Below are 17,257 nucleotides of genomic sequence, written 5' to 3'. Positions count from 1 at the left end.
CCAGAACTACACGGGAGGATCTTGTCAATGATCTCAAGGCAGCTGGGACCATAGTCACCAAGAAAACAATTGGTAACACACTACGCTGTGAAGGACTGAAATCCTGCAGCACCCGCAAGGTCCCCCTGTTCAAGAAAGCACATATACAGGCCCGTCTGAAGTTTGCCAATGAACATCTGAATGATTCAGAGGAGAACTGGGTGAAAGTGTTGTGCTCAGATGAGACCAAAATCAAGCTCTTTGGCATCAACTCAACTCGCCGTGTTTGGAGGAGGAGGAATGCTGCCTATGACCCCAAGAACACCATCCCCACCGTCAAACATGGAAGTGGAAACATTGTGCTTTGGGGGTGTTTTTCTGCCAAGGGGACAGGACAACTTCACTGCATCAAAGGGACGATGGACGGGGCCATGTACCGTCAAATCTTGGGTGAGAACCTCCTTCCCTCAGCCAGGGCATTGAAAATGGGTCGTGGATGGGTATTTCAGCATGACAATGACCCAAAACATACGGCCAAGGCAACAAAGGAGTGGCTCAAGAAGAAGCACATTAAGGTCCTGGAGTGGCCTAGCCAGTCTCCAGACCTTAATCCCATAGAAAATCTGTGGAGGGAGCTGAAGGTTCGAGTTGCCAAATGTCAGGCTCGAAACCTTAATGACTTGGAGAAGATCTGCAAAGAGGAGTGGGACAAAATCCCTCCTGAGATGTGTGCAAACCTGGTGGCCAACTACAAGAAACGTCTGACCTCTGTGATTGCCAACAAGGGTTTTGCCACCAAGTACTAAGTCATGTTTTGCAGAGGGGTCAAATACTTATTTCCCTCATTAAAATGCAAATCAATTTATAACATTTTTTACATGCATTTTTCTGGATTTTATTGTTGTTATTCTGTCTCTCACTGTTCAAATAAACCTACCATTAAAATTATAGACTGATCATGTCTTTGTCAGTGGGCAAACGTACAAAATCAGCAGGTGATCAAATACTTTTTTCCCTCACTGTGTCTATATATATATATATATATATATATATATATATATATATATATATATATATATATATATATATATATATATATATATATATATATATATATATATATATATATATATATGGGGGATTGGAAATGATGCAGACAATTACATTGATGGAAGTTACAATCTATCTGCAATATTAAGTTGATCTACCCCCCCCCCCCCCCCCCCAAAAAAAAAAAAAAACATACTGTTGTTGATGCTACCACTAGCTGTTGATGCTACCACGTTAAGCACATTACAACACATTGTTCTCATTCTACATAGTGTTAGGCCGAATGTCATTCAAACATGCGTTCCTCTCTCCAACTGAACAGCTGCTCCAACCCCATGGGGCATATAGCTTTTGGTGCTACCGAGTTAAGCAATACATTACAATCATTTTATGTTCTTTTGGTCTCACTGATTCAATACAGGTCATTCAATTGAGCTTCATTTCACACTGATACGTGACTTTTATGTAGATTTTTCATATAGCTAAGATGGTGCATGTAACATATTTGCCATCCATATATGTTTCTAAATGTCTGTGTGATGTCTGGCAGTGTCTTCTGGAGCTGCAGAGAGAGGCTGTGTTTCTGTGGACCTCAGAGTTGGAGAACGTAGCCACACTCTGCTTCAGGGCGTTCGAGGGCTCCAACTACGATGTGCGCGTGGCCATCTCCAAGCTGCTGGGTACCCTGCTGGCCACAGCCGTAGAGCCCAAACAACCCACTGGTACAGTAGGCTACAATGGATGACGAGTTGGTAGAATCGCTATTGTTGAGGTGTTGGGATCAAATTGTCTGCTTTTAACTGTATTTCTCAGTGTGGGATTTAGAACCTATATTAAAGATCAGAAATTGAAAATAAAACATAAAACAGTATTGACCCTTCTCTTCCTCCATGTGTCCTCTCCTCCCAGCTCACAGACAGGGCTCCAGACGTAGCTCCTTGGAGGAAGTGATGGATCTGCTGACTGGGGGGTTCCTGCGTGGTGGGGCTGGCTTCCTCAGGGCCAGTGGAGACAAGCTCAAAGGGACCAGCTCTGTTAGCAAAGACATCCGCATTGGCATCACTCAGGTCAGCTCTCTCTGTCTCCATCCTACATGTTAGGCTATTAGTTTTTTTCTGACCACGTGGCCTGACTAGGAAACACTTGGGCCAGTAGGTTTTCCTGGTCCGGTCACATGGGTCAGGAAATGTCCTGGCTCTATACATGTGCTCATGCTACTAGCTATATGTATTGGGTGCAACTTACTGTTTTCTCTTTTGTTTTTGATTTTGTTCTGTCTAGTCGTGTGTGGTGTTTGTGTCCTGTCTGGGCGGTGCGTGGCTGGAGGCCAACTTCTCAGCCCTGCTGGCCCTTCTCATGGAGCTGGTGTCCCACACACGGGCCACCCACACTCCTGCAGACGCTGTGTGCTGCAGACGCTGCATCTCCTTCATCCTCAGGGCCACACTGGGCTCTCTGCTGGGGGAGAAGGCCCAGATCGCTGCTGCCAAGGAGATCTGCCTGGCCATAGGCAAACAGAAGAGGGCTGTGGGTGAGGGGAAGCTTTAATACACCATTACCCATTGATTGACAAGGATTGATTGCTGAAAGATGTTCTCAGAAATGTCACTTCTTGAATGGTACTTAGGCTTTTTCCCAATTCATCTTTCCTTGATTTTTTTTTCACGACCTCTCCTCCCCTGCTTCTCAAAACACATTGGAGGAGAAGGCTAGAGTGGAGGGACCTCGGATCTTCTCCTCCAGTGTGATAAGGAAGGGAGGATGCAAGGAATCTAGGAAAGGCAAATTGACAAAGTGCCAATTTGTTTGAGTGGTTTGAAGAATGATGATCTCATACAGGCCTGATGATGTCATTATGTGCATGTCAGCCTTTCAAATTGATAGTAGTGCCTCTGAAGTGGTTTTCCTTGGTGGTCACGGTGATATTTTCCCCTCCTCCTCAGATGCGGCCATGTGTGATGGGAACGTGGAGACGCGGGTCACCACCACAGACGTAGCTGCCAGTCAGCATGTGTTGGTGTGTGCTCTGCTGGAGCTGGGTAGCCTGGTACAGGGCCTTGGCTCTACTGCTGCATCGCTACTCACTGACACCAGCACAGGTGGGGCCTGAACACACATACTTGTTCCCAGTCTCTAAATGGTCGTATTTTGGAAAAGCTGTGTGTGTTTTATGCTGTGTGGGCAGTCTCTGTAATGCATGGGAGTGTTCAGTGGTCTATAAGGACGAGTCGGTGACAGAGCGAGTAGAGGGGGAGAGAGTGATAAGAGATGGGGAGGGGGAGAGTCTGTGACGGCGTGGGAGGGGGGAGCATGACAGAGAGCGAGAAGAAAGAAGGGAGAGGACAGAGACACTGGAGGTGAATAGGTCATAGTGCCTGGCCTGCTGTGCTGACTCAGGACTCAGCTAAACAACATTAGTCTATATATTTAATGCAGGTGCTATGACAGGATAAGTATAGACTAGTGGAACAGAGCCAGACATATTATTATTATTATTATTATTATTATTATTATTATTATATTACCTACCAAGTCTCACATAGACAAATACTCAAGGCTCAATATACTGTGTGTGCCTGTCTAAGAGTATAGTTTTGACACATTTTAACTTCTCTTCTTCTGTGGTATTTCTCCCTCCCAGCCTTGCTGGACACGGTGATCTCAGTTCTGCTCCACCCCAGTGTGTCAGCACGGTTAGCGGCTGCCTGGTGTCTACGCTGTGTGGCAGTGGCCCAGCCTTCCCAGGGAGCAGTGCTGCTGGACCGCTGTGGAGAGAGACTCAACGCCCTCAAGTCCTGCCCCGAGGCCGTGGCCGGGTACAGTGCCGCTATCGCCGCCCTGCTGGGGGCCGTGCAGCACTGCCCACTGGGCATCCCCCACACTAAAGGCAATGTAAGGACTGGGCTTCATCTGGGTAACCTTGACCTAGCAACAAATACACATAGGCCTGTTTATAGTTGAGGCCTTGTATGCACACGATTAGTGATTTTACAGTTGAAGTCGGAAGTTTACATACACCTTAGCCAAATACATTTAAACTCAGTTTTTCACAATTCCTGACATTTAATCCTAGTAAATGTTCCCTGTCTTAGGTCAGTTAGGATCACCACTTTATTTTAAGAATGTGAAATGTCAGAATAATAGTAGAGAGTGATTTATTTAAGCTTTTATTTCTTTCATCACATTCCCAGTGGGTCAGAAGTTTACATACACTCAATTAATATTGCCTTAACATTGTGTAACTTGGGTCAAATGTTTTGGGTAGCCTTCCACAAGCTTCCCACAAGAAGTTGGGTGAATTTTGGCCCATTCCTCCTGACAGAGCTGGTGTAACGGAGTCAGGTTTGTAGGCCTCCTTGCTCGCACACACTTTTTCAGTTCTGCCCACAAATATTGTATAGGACTGAGGTCAGGGCTTTGTGATGGTCACTCCAATACCTTGACTTTGTTGTCCTTAAGCCATTTTGCCACAACTTTGGAAGTATGCTTGGGGTCATTGTCCATTTGGAAGACCCATTTGCAGCCAAGCTTTAACTTCCTGACTTACAGTGGGGGAAAAAAGTATTTAGTCAGCCACCAATTGTGCAAGTTCTCCCACTTAAAAAGATGAGAGAGGCCTGTAATTTTCATCATAGGTACACGCCAACTATGACAGACAAAATGAGAAAAAATTCTCCAGAAAATCACATTGTAGGATTTTTTATGAATTTATTTGCAAATTATGGTGGAAAATAAGTATTTGGTCAATAACAAAAGTTTCTCAATACTTTGTTATATACCCTTTGTTGGCAATGACACAGGTCAAACGTTTTCTGTAAGTCTTCACAAGGTTTTCACACACTGTTGCTGGTATTTTGGCCCATTCCTCCATGCAGATCTCCTTTAGAGCAGTGATGTTTTGGGGCTGTCGCTGGGCAACACGGACTTTCAACTCCCTCCAAAGATTTTCTATGGGGTTGAGATCTGGAGACTGGCTAGGCCACTCCAGGACCTTGAAATGCTTCTTACGAAGCCACTCCTTCGTTGCCCGGGCGGTGTGTTTGGGATCATTGTCATGCTGAAAGACCCAGCCACGTTTCATCTTCAATGCCCTTGCTGATGGAAGGAGGTTTTCACTCAAAATCTCATGATACATGGCCCCATTCATTCTTTCCTTTACACGGATCAGTCGTCCTGGTCCCTTTGCAGAAAAACAGCCCCAAAGCATGATGTTTCCACCCCCATACTTCACAGTAGGTATGGTGTTCTTTGGATGCAACTCAGCATTCTTTGTCCTCCAAACACGACGAGTTGAGTTTTTACCAAAAAGTTCTATTTTGGTTTCATCTGACCATATGACATTCTCCCAATCCTCTTCTGGATCATCCAAATGCACTCTAGCAAACTTCAGACGGGCCTGGACATGTACTGGCTTAAGCAGGGGGACACGTCTGGCATTGCAGGATTTGAGTCCCTGGCGGCGTAGTGTGTTACTGATGGTAGGCTTTGTTACTTTGGTCCCAGCTCTCTGCAGGTCATTCACTAGGTCCCCCCGTGTGGTTCTGGGATTTTTGCTCACCGTTCTTGTGATCATTTTGACCCCACGGGGTGAGATCTTGCATGGAGCCCCAGATCGAGGGAGATTATCAGTGGTTTTGTATGTCTTCCATTTCCTAATAATTGCTCCCACAGTTGATTTCTTCAAACCAAGCTGCTTACCTATTGCAGATTCAGTCTTCCCAGCCTGGTGCAGGTCTACAATTTTGTTTCTGGTGTCCTTTGACAGCTCTTTGGTCTTGGCCATAGTGGAGTTTGGAGTGTGACTGTTTGAGGTTGTGGACAGGTGTCTTTTATACTGATAACAAGTTCAAACAGGTGCCATTAATACAGGTAATGAGTGGAGGACAAAGGAGCCTCTTAAAGAATAAGTTACAGGTCTGTGAGAGCCAGAAATCTTGCTTGTTTGTAGGTGACCAAATACTTATTTTCCACCATAATTAGCAAATAAATTCATAAAAAATCCTACAATGTGATTTTCTGGAATTTTTTTCCTCAATTTGTCTGTCATAGTTGATGTGTACCTATGATGAAAATTACAGGCCTCTCTCATCTTTTTAAGTGGGAGAACTTGCACAATTGGTGGCTGACTAAATACTTTTTTTCCCCACTGTATGTCTTGAGATGTTGCTTCAATATATCCACATAATTTTCCTTCCTCATGATGCCATCTATTTTGTGAAGTGCACCAGTCCCTCCTGCAGTAAAGCACCCCCACATCATGATGCTGCCACCCCTGTGCTTCACGGTTGGGATGGTGTTCTTCAGCTTGCAAGCGACCCCCTTTTTCCTCCAAACATAACGATGGTCATTATGGCCAAACAGTTCTATTTTTGTTTCATCAGACCAGAGGAAATTTTTCCAAAAAGTACGATCTTTGTCCCCAGGTGCAGTTGCAAACCGTAGTCTGTTTTTTTTATGGCGGTTTTGGAGCAGTGACTTCTTCCTTGCTGAGCGGCCTTTCAGGTTATGTCGATATAGGACTCGTTTTACTGTGGATATAGATACTTTTGTACCTGTTTCCTCCAGCATCTTCACAAGGTCCTTTGCTGTTGTTCTGGGATTGATTTGCACTTTTCGCACCAAAGTACGTTCATCTCTAGGAGACAGAACGCGTCTCCTTCCTGAGCGGTATGACGGCTGCGTGGTCCCATGGTGTTTATATTTGTGTACAATTGTTTGTACAGATTAATGTGGTACCTTCAGGCGTTTGGAAATTGCTCCCAAGGATGAACCAGACTTGTGGAGGTCTACAATTTTTTTTCTGAGGTCTTGGCTGATTTCTTTTGATTTTCCCATGATGTCAAGCAAAGAGGCACTGAGGTTGAAGGTAGGCCTTGAAATACATCCACAGGTACACCTCCAATTGACTCAAATGATGTCAATTAGCCTATCAGAAGCTTCTAAAGCCATGACATCATTTTCTGGAATTTTCCAAGCTGTTTAAAGGCACAGTCAACTTAGTGTATGTAAACTTCTGACCCACTGAAATTGTGATACAGTGAATTATAAGTGAAATAATCTGTCTGTAAACAATTGTTGGAAAAATTACTTGTGTCATGCACAAAGTAGATGTCCTAACCGACTTGCCAAATCTATAGTTTGTTAACAAGAAATTTGTGGAGTGGTATGAAAAACTAGTTTTAATGACTCCAACCTAAGTGTATGTAAACTTCCGACTTCAACTGTATGTCTGTTTAATGGCTCAACCATAGTTCAATTATATGCTCCACTAAATCAATGGGAGCTGATTTATTAGTACAGGTATCTAAATTATAAGTGACCCTCTGTTCCCAGGTGGTGATGGGGCTGGCCGAGGACCTGCTCCGTTCAGCCACTCAGAACAGCCGCATCTCCATCCAACGCACACAGGCTGGCTGGCTGCTGCTCTCCGCCCTCAACACCCTAGGTATGTCCATCATCCACCCTCTGCTGATGTGTTTGCTGGACCAATGGAAATAAATGGCCTAATTCAAAACCTGGTGTTTTTATTCAGCAATAGTCATCTTCAGATCTGGGACCTTCTCAGACCTTGCCAACTACTGCTGTCTTTGTGTGTAAAAGGGATCTTATCTCAGTGAGATCAACCTGTATGAATAAAGGTTGAATAACTTCTTTAGGTCCAGCGGTGGTTGAGCACCACCTCCCCAGGATGCTGCTTCTGTGGAGGTGTACCTTCCCTCCCTCCATCAGAGACCTGGACATGGAGCTCCGCCGTGGGGACCACTTCACCTGGCAGGTCACCCTGGAGGGCCGCGCCGGGGCGCTGTGTGGTGAGAGACACTTTTATACTCACCGTTCATTGAACACAAGCTGGGTTGTTTCAGTTGAATGCTTATGTAAGTTAGTTTAAGCTTGAACTTTCATCTCTAGGTTGATCTAATGTCTCCTATGTTGATGTGTTGTTGTTTTGTTCCAGCCATGAAGAGCCTGGTGATTCACTGCAGAGCTCTCCTGACTGATGATGTTATAGGTCGTCTCCTGACCCCCCTGGCGTGTGCTGTGGCTCTGCTCACCAAGTGAGTCACACCATCTTCTCATACCAGACCTCTGTCATAGGCCACGTTCCAATGTCCATACTAGTATACTAAAAAGAATCCATGCATAATACATGTTTCTATACGAGGTGGTATGCTAATGTGGATGGATATTTGACCAGAGCCTGTACAGAGAGACTTCAACTTTAAACATCATCACTGATGAAGACGGCGACTTAGCTCTGACCCGAAGGTTACCACTGGAGCTAAAAATACCTCCATGTTAGGTGATCAATATCCAGGAACGTTTCTGGTGCGTTGCCAAGTCCACACTTAACAGCTCACTGGTCAAGGACACAGTCAGCCAAACTGCTTCTCTCACTCCTTCTGAGGGGGGATTGTGTACCGTGTTATTTCTGACCAAACTGAAAAAACAAGAGTATAGTTGACTTGAGACTGTTTAATAAGCTTGATTTATTTTGACTGAAACCTAAAGACTGAAAGACTGAAACCTATGTGTGTGTATTGCAGGGTGCCTACTCTGATCAAATCCTATGGCAACCTGATTAAAAACACCTCGGTAGTCTTCAGACTGAGGGTCTATGAGATCCTGGCTCTGTTGCCCCCAAAGACATACGAAGGTGAGAGCTCTTTTCAATGCTACTCTCTGTGACTACTAGTCATAGAAGCTTATACATTGGAAGACTAGCCCTTTGGTGTTTTAAATGAGATCCTAATAAACTGTACATAATGGCTTAAAGGGTATTTATTATAACCTATTTGTCGATATAAAATAAAATAACTTTTGTTCTGGGAAATAGGGGCTGTAGCTTATCTTAACCCCAGACATCTGGCTCTTCTGTTCCCCTTTCCACACAGAGAGTTTGACAAGATTCTTGTCTATGTAAATTGGCATTGTGCTCTTGATGTTGACATTAAGGCTGTGGTATTGATTGCTAACCCCAGATATGTAACCCTGATGTCCCCCATCCATCCACACAGAGAGTTTTGGCATCGTGCTGAAGCAGCTGGTGACAGACCTGACCGGGCCAGAGAACGTGGTGTGTACAGAGCTGACGTTACTACCACCCCTCTGTCACAGTGATGACCTGGCACTACTGGGACCCGCTCTGCAGGACATGGACCAGCACTATATAGAAGAGCAGGTCTGTCTGAGGCCAAAGGGAGCTGTCACCATATAATTACAAATAGAACTGATGTATAGGATCTCTGTGACACTTAATCACTTGGTGCTGTAAACCGTAGATATTGTATGCATCTAAAAGTTTTTGTGGATTTGTGAAGGAGGCAAACAAACCTTTAGGATTGAGATGCAGCGATTCAAACGTAGTGCTCTCTGTGTGCGTAGAGAGAGAAGTGTGTGTGTGTGTGTGTGTGTGTGTGTGTGTGTGTGTGTGTGTGGAGGCCCAGGTGTGTGACCTTGCTGTTTTGTGTCTATTGCAGTTACAGGGGAGCAGTGTTGGAGGAGGGACCCTGGAGTATGACCCCTTCACCATCTGTGTGAAATGCCAAGATGTTCCCGCCCCCCTGCCCCCTCCTACTGCCCTCACCACCGCTGCCATACAGCTCTTTGGAGTCATCTTTCCCCACATCATCATCCCACTGAGGTACACACACGTAACCACACCCACACTTACACACACTCACTCACTATGTCTTACTATACTTGTGAGGACTTTTAGCGGACCAACAATTGATTCCCATTCAAAATCCTATTTTCCCTCATCCTAAACCTAATTCTAACCCTAAACCTAACCCCTAAGCCTGAAATAGCCTTTTTACAAGTGAGGACCGGCAAAATGTCCTCACTTCTCTGAATTTTAGTTGGTTCCTATTCTTGTGAGGACTTCTGATACTCACAAGTACAGTATATTAAAACTTGTACACACACGCTCACACACTCTACTTTGACACAGACAAACCAACCGCAAAAGGTTCTTACTATGTGGCTCTATGTGCTTCATCTCCTGTCTCTCCTTGTTGCAGGACCCAGATTCTAGAACAGTTCACAGAGTCTCTGAAGCAGTTGAAGGGTGTTCGTCAGCAGACTGTCCAGACTCACGTGACTGCCGCCCTCTGCAGTGTCCTAAAGGTAAACACTCAGAGCCTGAACTCTGACATATTGGTAGCCTTTGCCTTTGGATTACCAGCCTATATGATAGAATGTTTTTTTTTTGTCTACAGACGTTGTCTATAGGCAGAATGATAATGCCATTTCTTTCACAAATTTCATCAATGATGCAACAAGTGCAATGTAAAATGTGCCATTGTGCAATTTCCTTTTTTTGGTTGATCAACTACGCGATGACAATGTGTGGATATCCCTGAAGTAGTTAACCCCACCCTCCTCTCTCTGTGTTCAGCACCTAGGCTCCAGTCGTGTAGGTCTGGGTCCAGAGGAGGTTCGGAAGCCAGCCCTGGGTCTGTTGGTGGGGGCTCTGGAGAGCTCAAACCCCCTGCTGCGCTGCATGGCTGCTGAGGGCCTGTCTCGCCTGGTACAGGTGGTCAACGACCCTGCATTCACCGTTTCCATGACCCTGGTCAGCTTCGACAAGTGAGTGGTCATCCCACAATCCCATACCACACACACACACCGCACTATAGGCTACGTACCTCTTGGCATGGGTGGTCAGCTCCCTCTCAGCCCAGTCCAAGCTCTTCTCTGTCCTGGCACCCCAATGGTGGAAGCAGCTTCCCCCTCAAGCTAGGACCGCAGAATCCCTGCCCATTTTCAGAAAACGTCTGAAACCCTACCTCTTCAAGGAGTATCTTAAATGAATGCCACGGCGCTGTGATGTGGTTGTCTCACCTAGCTATCTTAATAGGAATGCACTAATTGTCAGTCACTAAATTACTCAAATTAAAAATATTAATGTACTAGCACACAAACACCAGTCTCAGAAGATCAACCAGGATCAGTGATATTGCACAATGTCTTGCACTGTCTTCATTTAGGAGTCCATATTAGGGTGCATTCTAAGCTAATGTTGTGACATTTGTGTGTTGGTTGGACATCAGTTTATTAGTTGCACAGTGCGTTGGACCTCAGATTGATCCCATCTCACCCCCACCAGGTTGAAGACAGCCCGGGATGCTGTGACTCGTACGGGTCATGCCCTGGCGCTGGGTTCCCTGTACCGCTATGTAGGGGGCATCAGCTCCCCCCAGCACCTCTCTGCCTGTGTGGGCATCCTCTTCACCCTATCCCAGGACAGCACCTCCCCCGAGGTCCAGGTACAGTAATGATTACCAATCAGATTGACTTCAGAGTTTGTTTGTATCGCCACCCACAAAACAGCTGTTTAAAAACGTGCCAGAAGTATGAACGGACCCTCTGCATCACTTCCACAGCTCAAAAGCCGTTGAGAAGGTCTATAGGGAAACAGAAGTCTCTGTTGGCAACATGTAGAGTTGTCTCGACCAATAACTCTTGTTTCCTCTTTGTCTGTACCAGAGGTGGGCGCTGCACTCTCTGTCCATGGTGATGGACCTGGCTGGTCCTCTTTACCACGGCCATGTGGAGGCCAGCTTCACCCTGGTGCTGAGGCTGCTGCTCTCTATCCCCCCTACCCACGTAGAGGTCCACCAGAGCCTGGGGCGCTGCCTCAACGCCCTCCTCACCACCCTGGGACCTGACCTACAAGGTGACTCTACTCACCTCATAGTCAGACACTGAGTCACTGTAAAGTAGAAATCTGATACCAGAGAAAATACATTTGATTTCTTGGATTGGATTGCAAAATGTTACTTTTATTGTATCTATCAATAATGTTATTGCTGCACATAATGCATTATTTCACTCAATATCCAGCTCTCACCTTTTTTAGACTGTAGCACTGACACTACACAATGAGTGTGTCTAACCCTGGTATGCGTGTCTGATCCATTTTGTGCCCCCAGGCGAGGGCCAGTCTGTGTCGGCCCTGCGGACGTCGTGCCTGGTCGGCTGTGCGGTGATGCAGGACAGTCCAGACTGTCTAGTCCAGGCCCAGGCCATCTCCTGTCTGCAGCAGCTGCACATGTTCGCCCCGCGCCACGTCAACCTGGCTAGTCTGGTGCCCAGCCTCTGTGTGAGTAGTGGCCCAAGCTAATCCTAAACTGTGTCAAGTCAATGTCCTAGGTAGCTAATGCTAACGAGAAGCTGTTTCATAACTAGGTAGGTAATTAGCTAATGTCATTCCTGGCTAATGCTAAGCTATTGAGCTAATGATTCTATTAGTCTAAGGCAGCAATCACTCATGCACACACTCACTCCAACACAGCTCTCTGTCTGTCGGGATATGTAGCCTAGATGTTAATGATGTTGACCTGAGACATGGTTGTAGACTCGAATGAAAGGAGTCTTCAACCATGTCAGTTGGGGCAAATGACGTGATCAATTTTGTTTTAAAACTTGTTAAACCATGTAGTCCCAGTTTGTGTTTCTGTAGTGGCTTCCTCTGTAGTGACCGTGTGTATTCTCTCTCATACAGGAGATCTTGTTGGATTATTCTATGTTGGTAGGTTCTTTCCCCTGGCTGCAGGAGTTGCAGTGTGAAGTTGTATTTGCTGTTGGCACTGCTCCTACTTTCTTAGCAGTGTTTTCTTTGTCACCCTGTTGATTTTCACTTTGGTTGTCTTTTTCTTATCTTTTTGGTTCTCTTCTGTGAGTTTGAACTAACCCGATAAGGCATCCACAGCGAGCATGAGCCGATTCCCTCCCTCACAGCCCTCTACTCCATGGGTAGTGCCAAGGATTTGTTTTGCGTCAGTGGCTCTTTTCTCAAAGTCTTCCTTTCTTCACACTGGATGGCTATTCAGATCACTAGCGTAGGTCAAGGGGTAAAAACATTCCCCAACTAGCCTCTGTCAACTGCTTTTTGTTCTAATTATCGGAGTAGTGAGTTCTGCTATCAGTTCTGAGAAACGATGACCAAATGACCATACAAGCTGTAAAGACACAGGTCTAAATAACATAAACTTAAACAACATATAATGTAGTCATTGGCGCAAGTAAAACTATCCTTTACAGTTCCTCTGCCTTCCCACGCTCCTCTAGCCTGGTCCCAGATCTGTTTGTGCTGTCTTGCCAACTCAGGCGTGACAATGACCATAGGAGTTGGCAAGACGGCACAGCCAGATCTGGGACCAGGCGAATCCTCTGAAAAGGCTTCTGTTTGTTTGATATGACAGGATGATTAACAGCATCATGGCACCAGGGAGGACTAGTCAATAGTCTCCACTCCCAGGGAGCTAATAACACTTCTTCTGTTTGTCGTCTGTTGGAATTCTCACACTGTTCTGTTTTCTGTTCCCCCCTGGTTTGATATATGATTTTCCAGTTAGCAGGCCAAATGATTTTGGATTCAGTTGTTGACACCCAAACTGTGAAAGTAATTGCTTGCTTTCAGCTGAAATATCCCTGATATTTTGGTTTTGCTTGCTGCTCACAGCAATTATTATTATTTTTATCCGTTCCAGCATGATGTTTAGCTGAAAATGAATTGGGCCACCACTTATCTATGATAGTGTTTCTACTGGGATTTTGAACAGAGTAGTCACACTGTTAAGATGGATCGACTGGGCCCTGTAATGAAATGTGATCTTATTCGCTCTTAGTTCACTTCTGTCCTGGTATTAATTCAGTTATATTTCAACCAAAGTGCTAATCACTTATTGATTATGGGATTCTCCATGTACTATTATCACGTTAATACACAGACAGAATGGTCACCCTCTCTACCGGTGGTTAGTTTCTCTATGTAGTCCTCATATCCTGAGGTGTGTGTGTTGTCTGCATGCGTATGTGCTTGGTGTGTGTAGGTGAACCTGTGCAGCTCGTACCTGTCTCTGCGTCGTGCTGTGGTGGCCTGTCTGAGACAGCTGGCCCAGAAGGAAGCCCTGGAGGTGTCAGAGCACGCTGTGGCTCTGGTCAAGGAGCTGCCACGCAGGGACAACACACAGCTTGGTGAGACAAACACACACACACACACACTTTTAGACACACACACACACACACACACACACTGAGATACAAGCCGAGATGTCTGGTCACTCACCTTCACCAGCAAATCTATAATTTTCCTGTAATGCTCAGCATGTGCAAATGGACTTTGAATAATTAACATACATTAAGTAGTTTAATAAGCTGTAGAAAAGCCCCGTTGTGACCAGTGTCTCCTCTCCTCCACAGATGTGACCATTAAGGAGGTGGGCCTGGAGGGCGCTCTGTTTAGCCTGCTGGACCGGGAGTCAGACCCCTGTCTCTGTCAGGACATCCAGGAGACCCTGGTCCACATGATGAGTTCCATCGCCACGGGGAAACTGGCCCACTGGCTCAAACTCTGCAAAGACGTCCTGTCTGCCTCTGCAGGTGGGTGTGATGTCAAATGGAAGGCTTTAAACTTCAGTTTCAAGAGTGCGATCCTTCTCTTTTTCTGCTACCTGGTGGGGTGTTATACCCAACGAGGCAGATGTCATAAGGACTTTATTTGACACCAAATATTCTCCTTACTGACGCAATCTATTCCATGGATGTTGTTTAAGTTGATAGCTATACTACTTAACACCAGCTGTCTCTGTGGTTTGTTCTGTCAGAATCCACAGCCCCGGTAGAGACCAATCAGGAGGAGGATGGAGAGAGGGATGATGACGCGTCAGTCTTCCACGCCAAGTCAGAGTCCAGCGGGCCCTTTACCAACCTGCGCTGGTCCACGCGGGTCTTCGCTGTGGAGTGTGTGTGTAGCATCATCGCCCAGTGTGAGAACCACGGACATCCTGCCCACTTCGACATGGCCCTGGCCCAGGAGCACCGCCTGCATGAGTCCACCGGTGAGGGAAGCCATTTTGTGGGGAACGTCACTCCTACTGTATGAGCTGTTTTCAATAGTGTCCCTGCTCCGACAAAGGTCATTATAGACCGAAAGCTTAACAAATTAAAACTCTGCGCACGCTTATGTCAGATGGAATTTCAGTCCTTCTCCACCTGCTACTCTACCTAACAAAAACAATACCTTGTTTAATCATTCATTTTATTATAACGACATCTTGTGGAGCGTCTAAATGCCATTTCCATGTGTAATTCAACGTCTGTTCACATATCATATATCCTACCCTCTTCCCTGCCAGACTTCCTGGTCCTTCACCTGGCTGACCTGATCCGCATGGCCTTCATGGCCTCCACTGACCACAGTGACAAGCTGAGGCTCTCTGGCCTACAGACTCTACTGGTCATCATCCGCCAGTTTGCTGCCATCCCAGAGCCGGAGTTCCCTGGCCACGTCATCCTGGAGCAGTATCAGGCTAACGTGAGTCTCTGTCATGTCTTCTACTACCATGGGTGGGGAATGAGCGTTCTAGGCTTATTCAAAGAGTCATCTCTCTTTTCATGTGTAGGTGGGAGCTGCTCTAAGACCCGCCTTTACTGCAGACGCACCTCCTGATGTCACAGCCAAAGCCTGCCAGGTGTGGCCATCTATCTCTCTGTACTTTTAACTAATACTGATTGAATATTGTCCTCTTATTTGAGCTATCACTGAAAATATTCTTTCCACTGTGCTGCCTGACTGACAGGTGTGCAGTGCGTGGATCGCCAGTGGCGTGGTCAGTGATCTGAGGGATCTGAGGAGGGTGCACCAGCTCCTGGCCTCTTCGCTGGTCAAGGTCCAGGCAGGGAAGGAGGTGCCCAGTCCGCTCTACAACGAGGGAACGTCCACCATGGAGACACTGGCTGTGCTCAAGGCCTGGGCTGAGGTAAGTCATTGCTGGCTGATCCCAGTCCCAGCCTCCCATCCACCAACACTTGCATTAAAAGCCACATCCTCTAGTAGTTGAAGTCACTGTCATTACAGTACAGGTTTAGTCCCATGCTGTTTCTTTGGCACTTTCTATATCCTCCACTACGTCTATGTGCAACAGAGAAATTCATCCTAGACACATTACACATACAGATACTTTACTACTGACAGTTTGTTCATCCTGCCTGTGCTGATTGGTTGTCTGGCTATATCTATACTGCACATCTAATAATATTAACACTGTGTTTGTCTCCTCTCCCAGGTGTACATTGTGGCGGTGCAGAGCAGCAGTAGACAGAGGGAAAGCCCCGTCCCAGGGCCAGGCCCAGGGAGGCAGGGTGAGCAGGCTGGTTCCCCCCTGCTAGAGGAGGACTGTGGGGGGGCTGGAGGGGCAGGGCTGCTGACGCTGGTCCAGACTGACCTGGCTACGCTGAGCCGTCTGTGGCTGGCTGCCCTACAGGACTACGCTCTCCTCACCCTCCCCCAGGACTACTCAGCACAACTACCCGCTACAGGTGACTACAGGTCATGTTCTAGATCTGGTGGGGTTGTATGTGTCACTCACTGGGAAGAGGGTGGATAATATAGGTAGATGCTCTGTAGTGATGGGAAGTTTGGATCTTTTTACTGACTCTGGTCTTTTCGACTCGTTCAGTCAAAAGAACAAATATTTCGACTCATTTCGTTCATTTGAGTCAGTAATGCTCAGAGCACGCAAGACCCCCTACCGGCGAACGATGAACTGAAAACTCGAAATAGTCATGATTCTACAAGCCTCTTGTTCACAAGTCGTTCACCATAAGGGGCTTATTGGAGCTGTCATTTGTGACTGAGATTTGTAACAACATGCTTTAAACAATGTACATTTGTTGATTGCTAAGCATGCAAATAAGATTGTCTTGGTACATTTGAAACAAGGTCTAGTTGTGGCCGCAACCGGAGTAGATTGTGAACGACTCTTGGCGGAATGCATTGCTTGACTGCCGTGAGGGTGATTAGCACAATATCGTTTGAGAACTGCAGCACCCCAAATGGTTCGAGTTTGTTGAGCAGAGGCTGTGTATGTTTTGGTTCTACAAAGCTGTGTCCGTGACATTCAATAATCAATTAATTGCATTCATTCTTGCACCATGCAATCAATTATCAGTTCTACACACCTTTTATTCTCTCTGCTGCCTGCAGCTGGATCTATTTTGCCTGTGTGCGTATTAGAGGCCTTCGGACCGTTCCAAAATGGACCTGGGGCTTTCCCATCCGGACCCGATATGCATTCAAATTAAGAGACCACTGCACATTTTTCTCAAATCAGCATCTCTACATGTATGACAGCCATTCCATTCCAGTGTCTGTTGAATTCCAACACAGGCACACCTCATTCTACTGAATTAGGTGATCACCTGAACCAAATCTTATTTAACG

General features: G+C 46.1%; 1 protein-coding gene across 1 annotated transcript in view; it reads left to right on the top strand.

The window, feature by feature from the left end:
• heatr5a (HEAT repeat containing 5a) overlaps positions 1–17,257 on the top strand; it is a 32,458-nt gene that overhangs the window by 7,790 nt on the left and 7,411 nt on the right. The window contains exons 6-28 of the mRNA XM_084182185.1: positions 1,580–1,751; positions 1,939–2,096; positions 2,311–2,560; positions 2,973–3,128; positions 3,671–3,921; positions 7,363–7,474; positions 7,686–7,838; positions 7,985–8,084; positions 8,574–8,683; positions 9,045–9,208; positions 9,507–9,670; positions 10,050–10,155; positions 10,427–10,617; positions 11,138–11,297; positions 11,518–11,707; positions 11,964–12,133; positions 13,866–14,010; positions 14,236–14,415; positions 14,640–14,873; positions 15,171–15,349; positions 15,438–15,506; positions 15,615–15,794; positions 16,101–16,353. Coding sequence (XP_084038311.1) covers positions 1,580–1,751; positions 1,939–2,096; positions 2,311–2,560; positions 2,973–3,128; positions 3,671–3,921; positions 7,363–7,474; positions 7,686–7,838; positions 7,985–8,084; positions 8,574–8,683; positions 9,045–9,208; positions 9,507–9,670; positions 10,050–10,155; positions 10,427–10,617; positions 11,138–11,297; positions 11,518–11,707; positions 11,964–12,133; positions 13,866–14,010; positions 14,236–14,415; positions 14,640–14,873; positions 15,171–15,349; positions 15,438–15,506; positions 15,615–15,794; positions 16,101–16,353 — 3,847 coding nt within the window. The remainder of the gene's footprint in view (positions 1–1,579; positions 1,752–1,938; positions 2,097–2,310; positions 2,561–2,972; positions 3,129–3,670; positions 3,922–7,362; positions 7,475–7,685; positions 7,839–7,984; positions 8,085–8,573; positions 8,684–9,044; positions 9,209–9,506; positions 9,671–10,049; positions 10,156–10,426; positions 10,618–11,137; positions 11,298–11,517; positions 11,708–11,963; positions 12,134–13,865; positions 14,011–14,235; positions 14,416–14,639; positions 14,874–15,170; positions 15,350–15,437; positions 15,507–15,614; positions 15,795–16,100; positions 16,354–17,257) is intronic.

The sequence above is a fragment of the Coregonus lavaretus genome, assembly GCF_964263955.1.
Source record: "Coregonus lavaretus genome assembly, chromosome: 18".
NCBI classification, from domain to species: domain Eukaryota; kingdom Metazoa; phylum Chordata; class Actinopteri; order Salmoniformes; family Salmonidae; genus Coregonus; species Coregonus lavaretus.
Note: the sequence above shows the minus strand (reverse complement) of the source record. Positions and strands in the feature narration are given on the sequence as shown.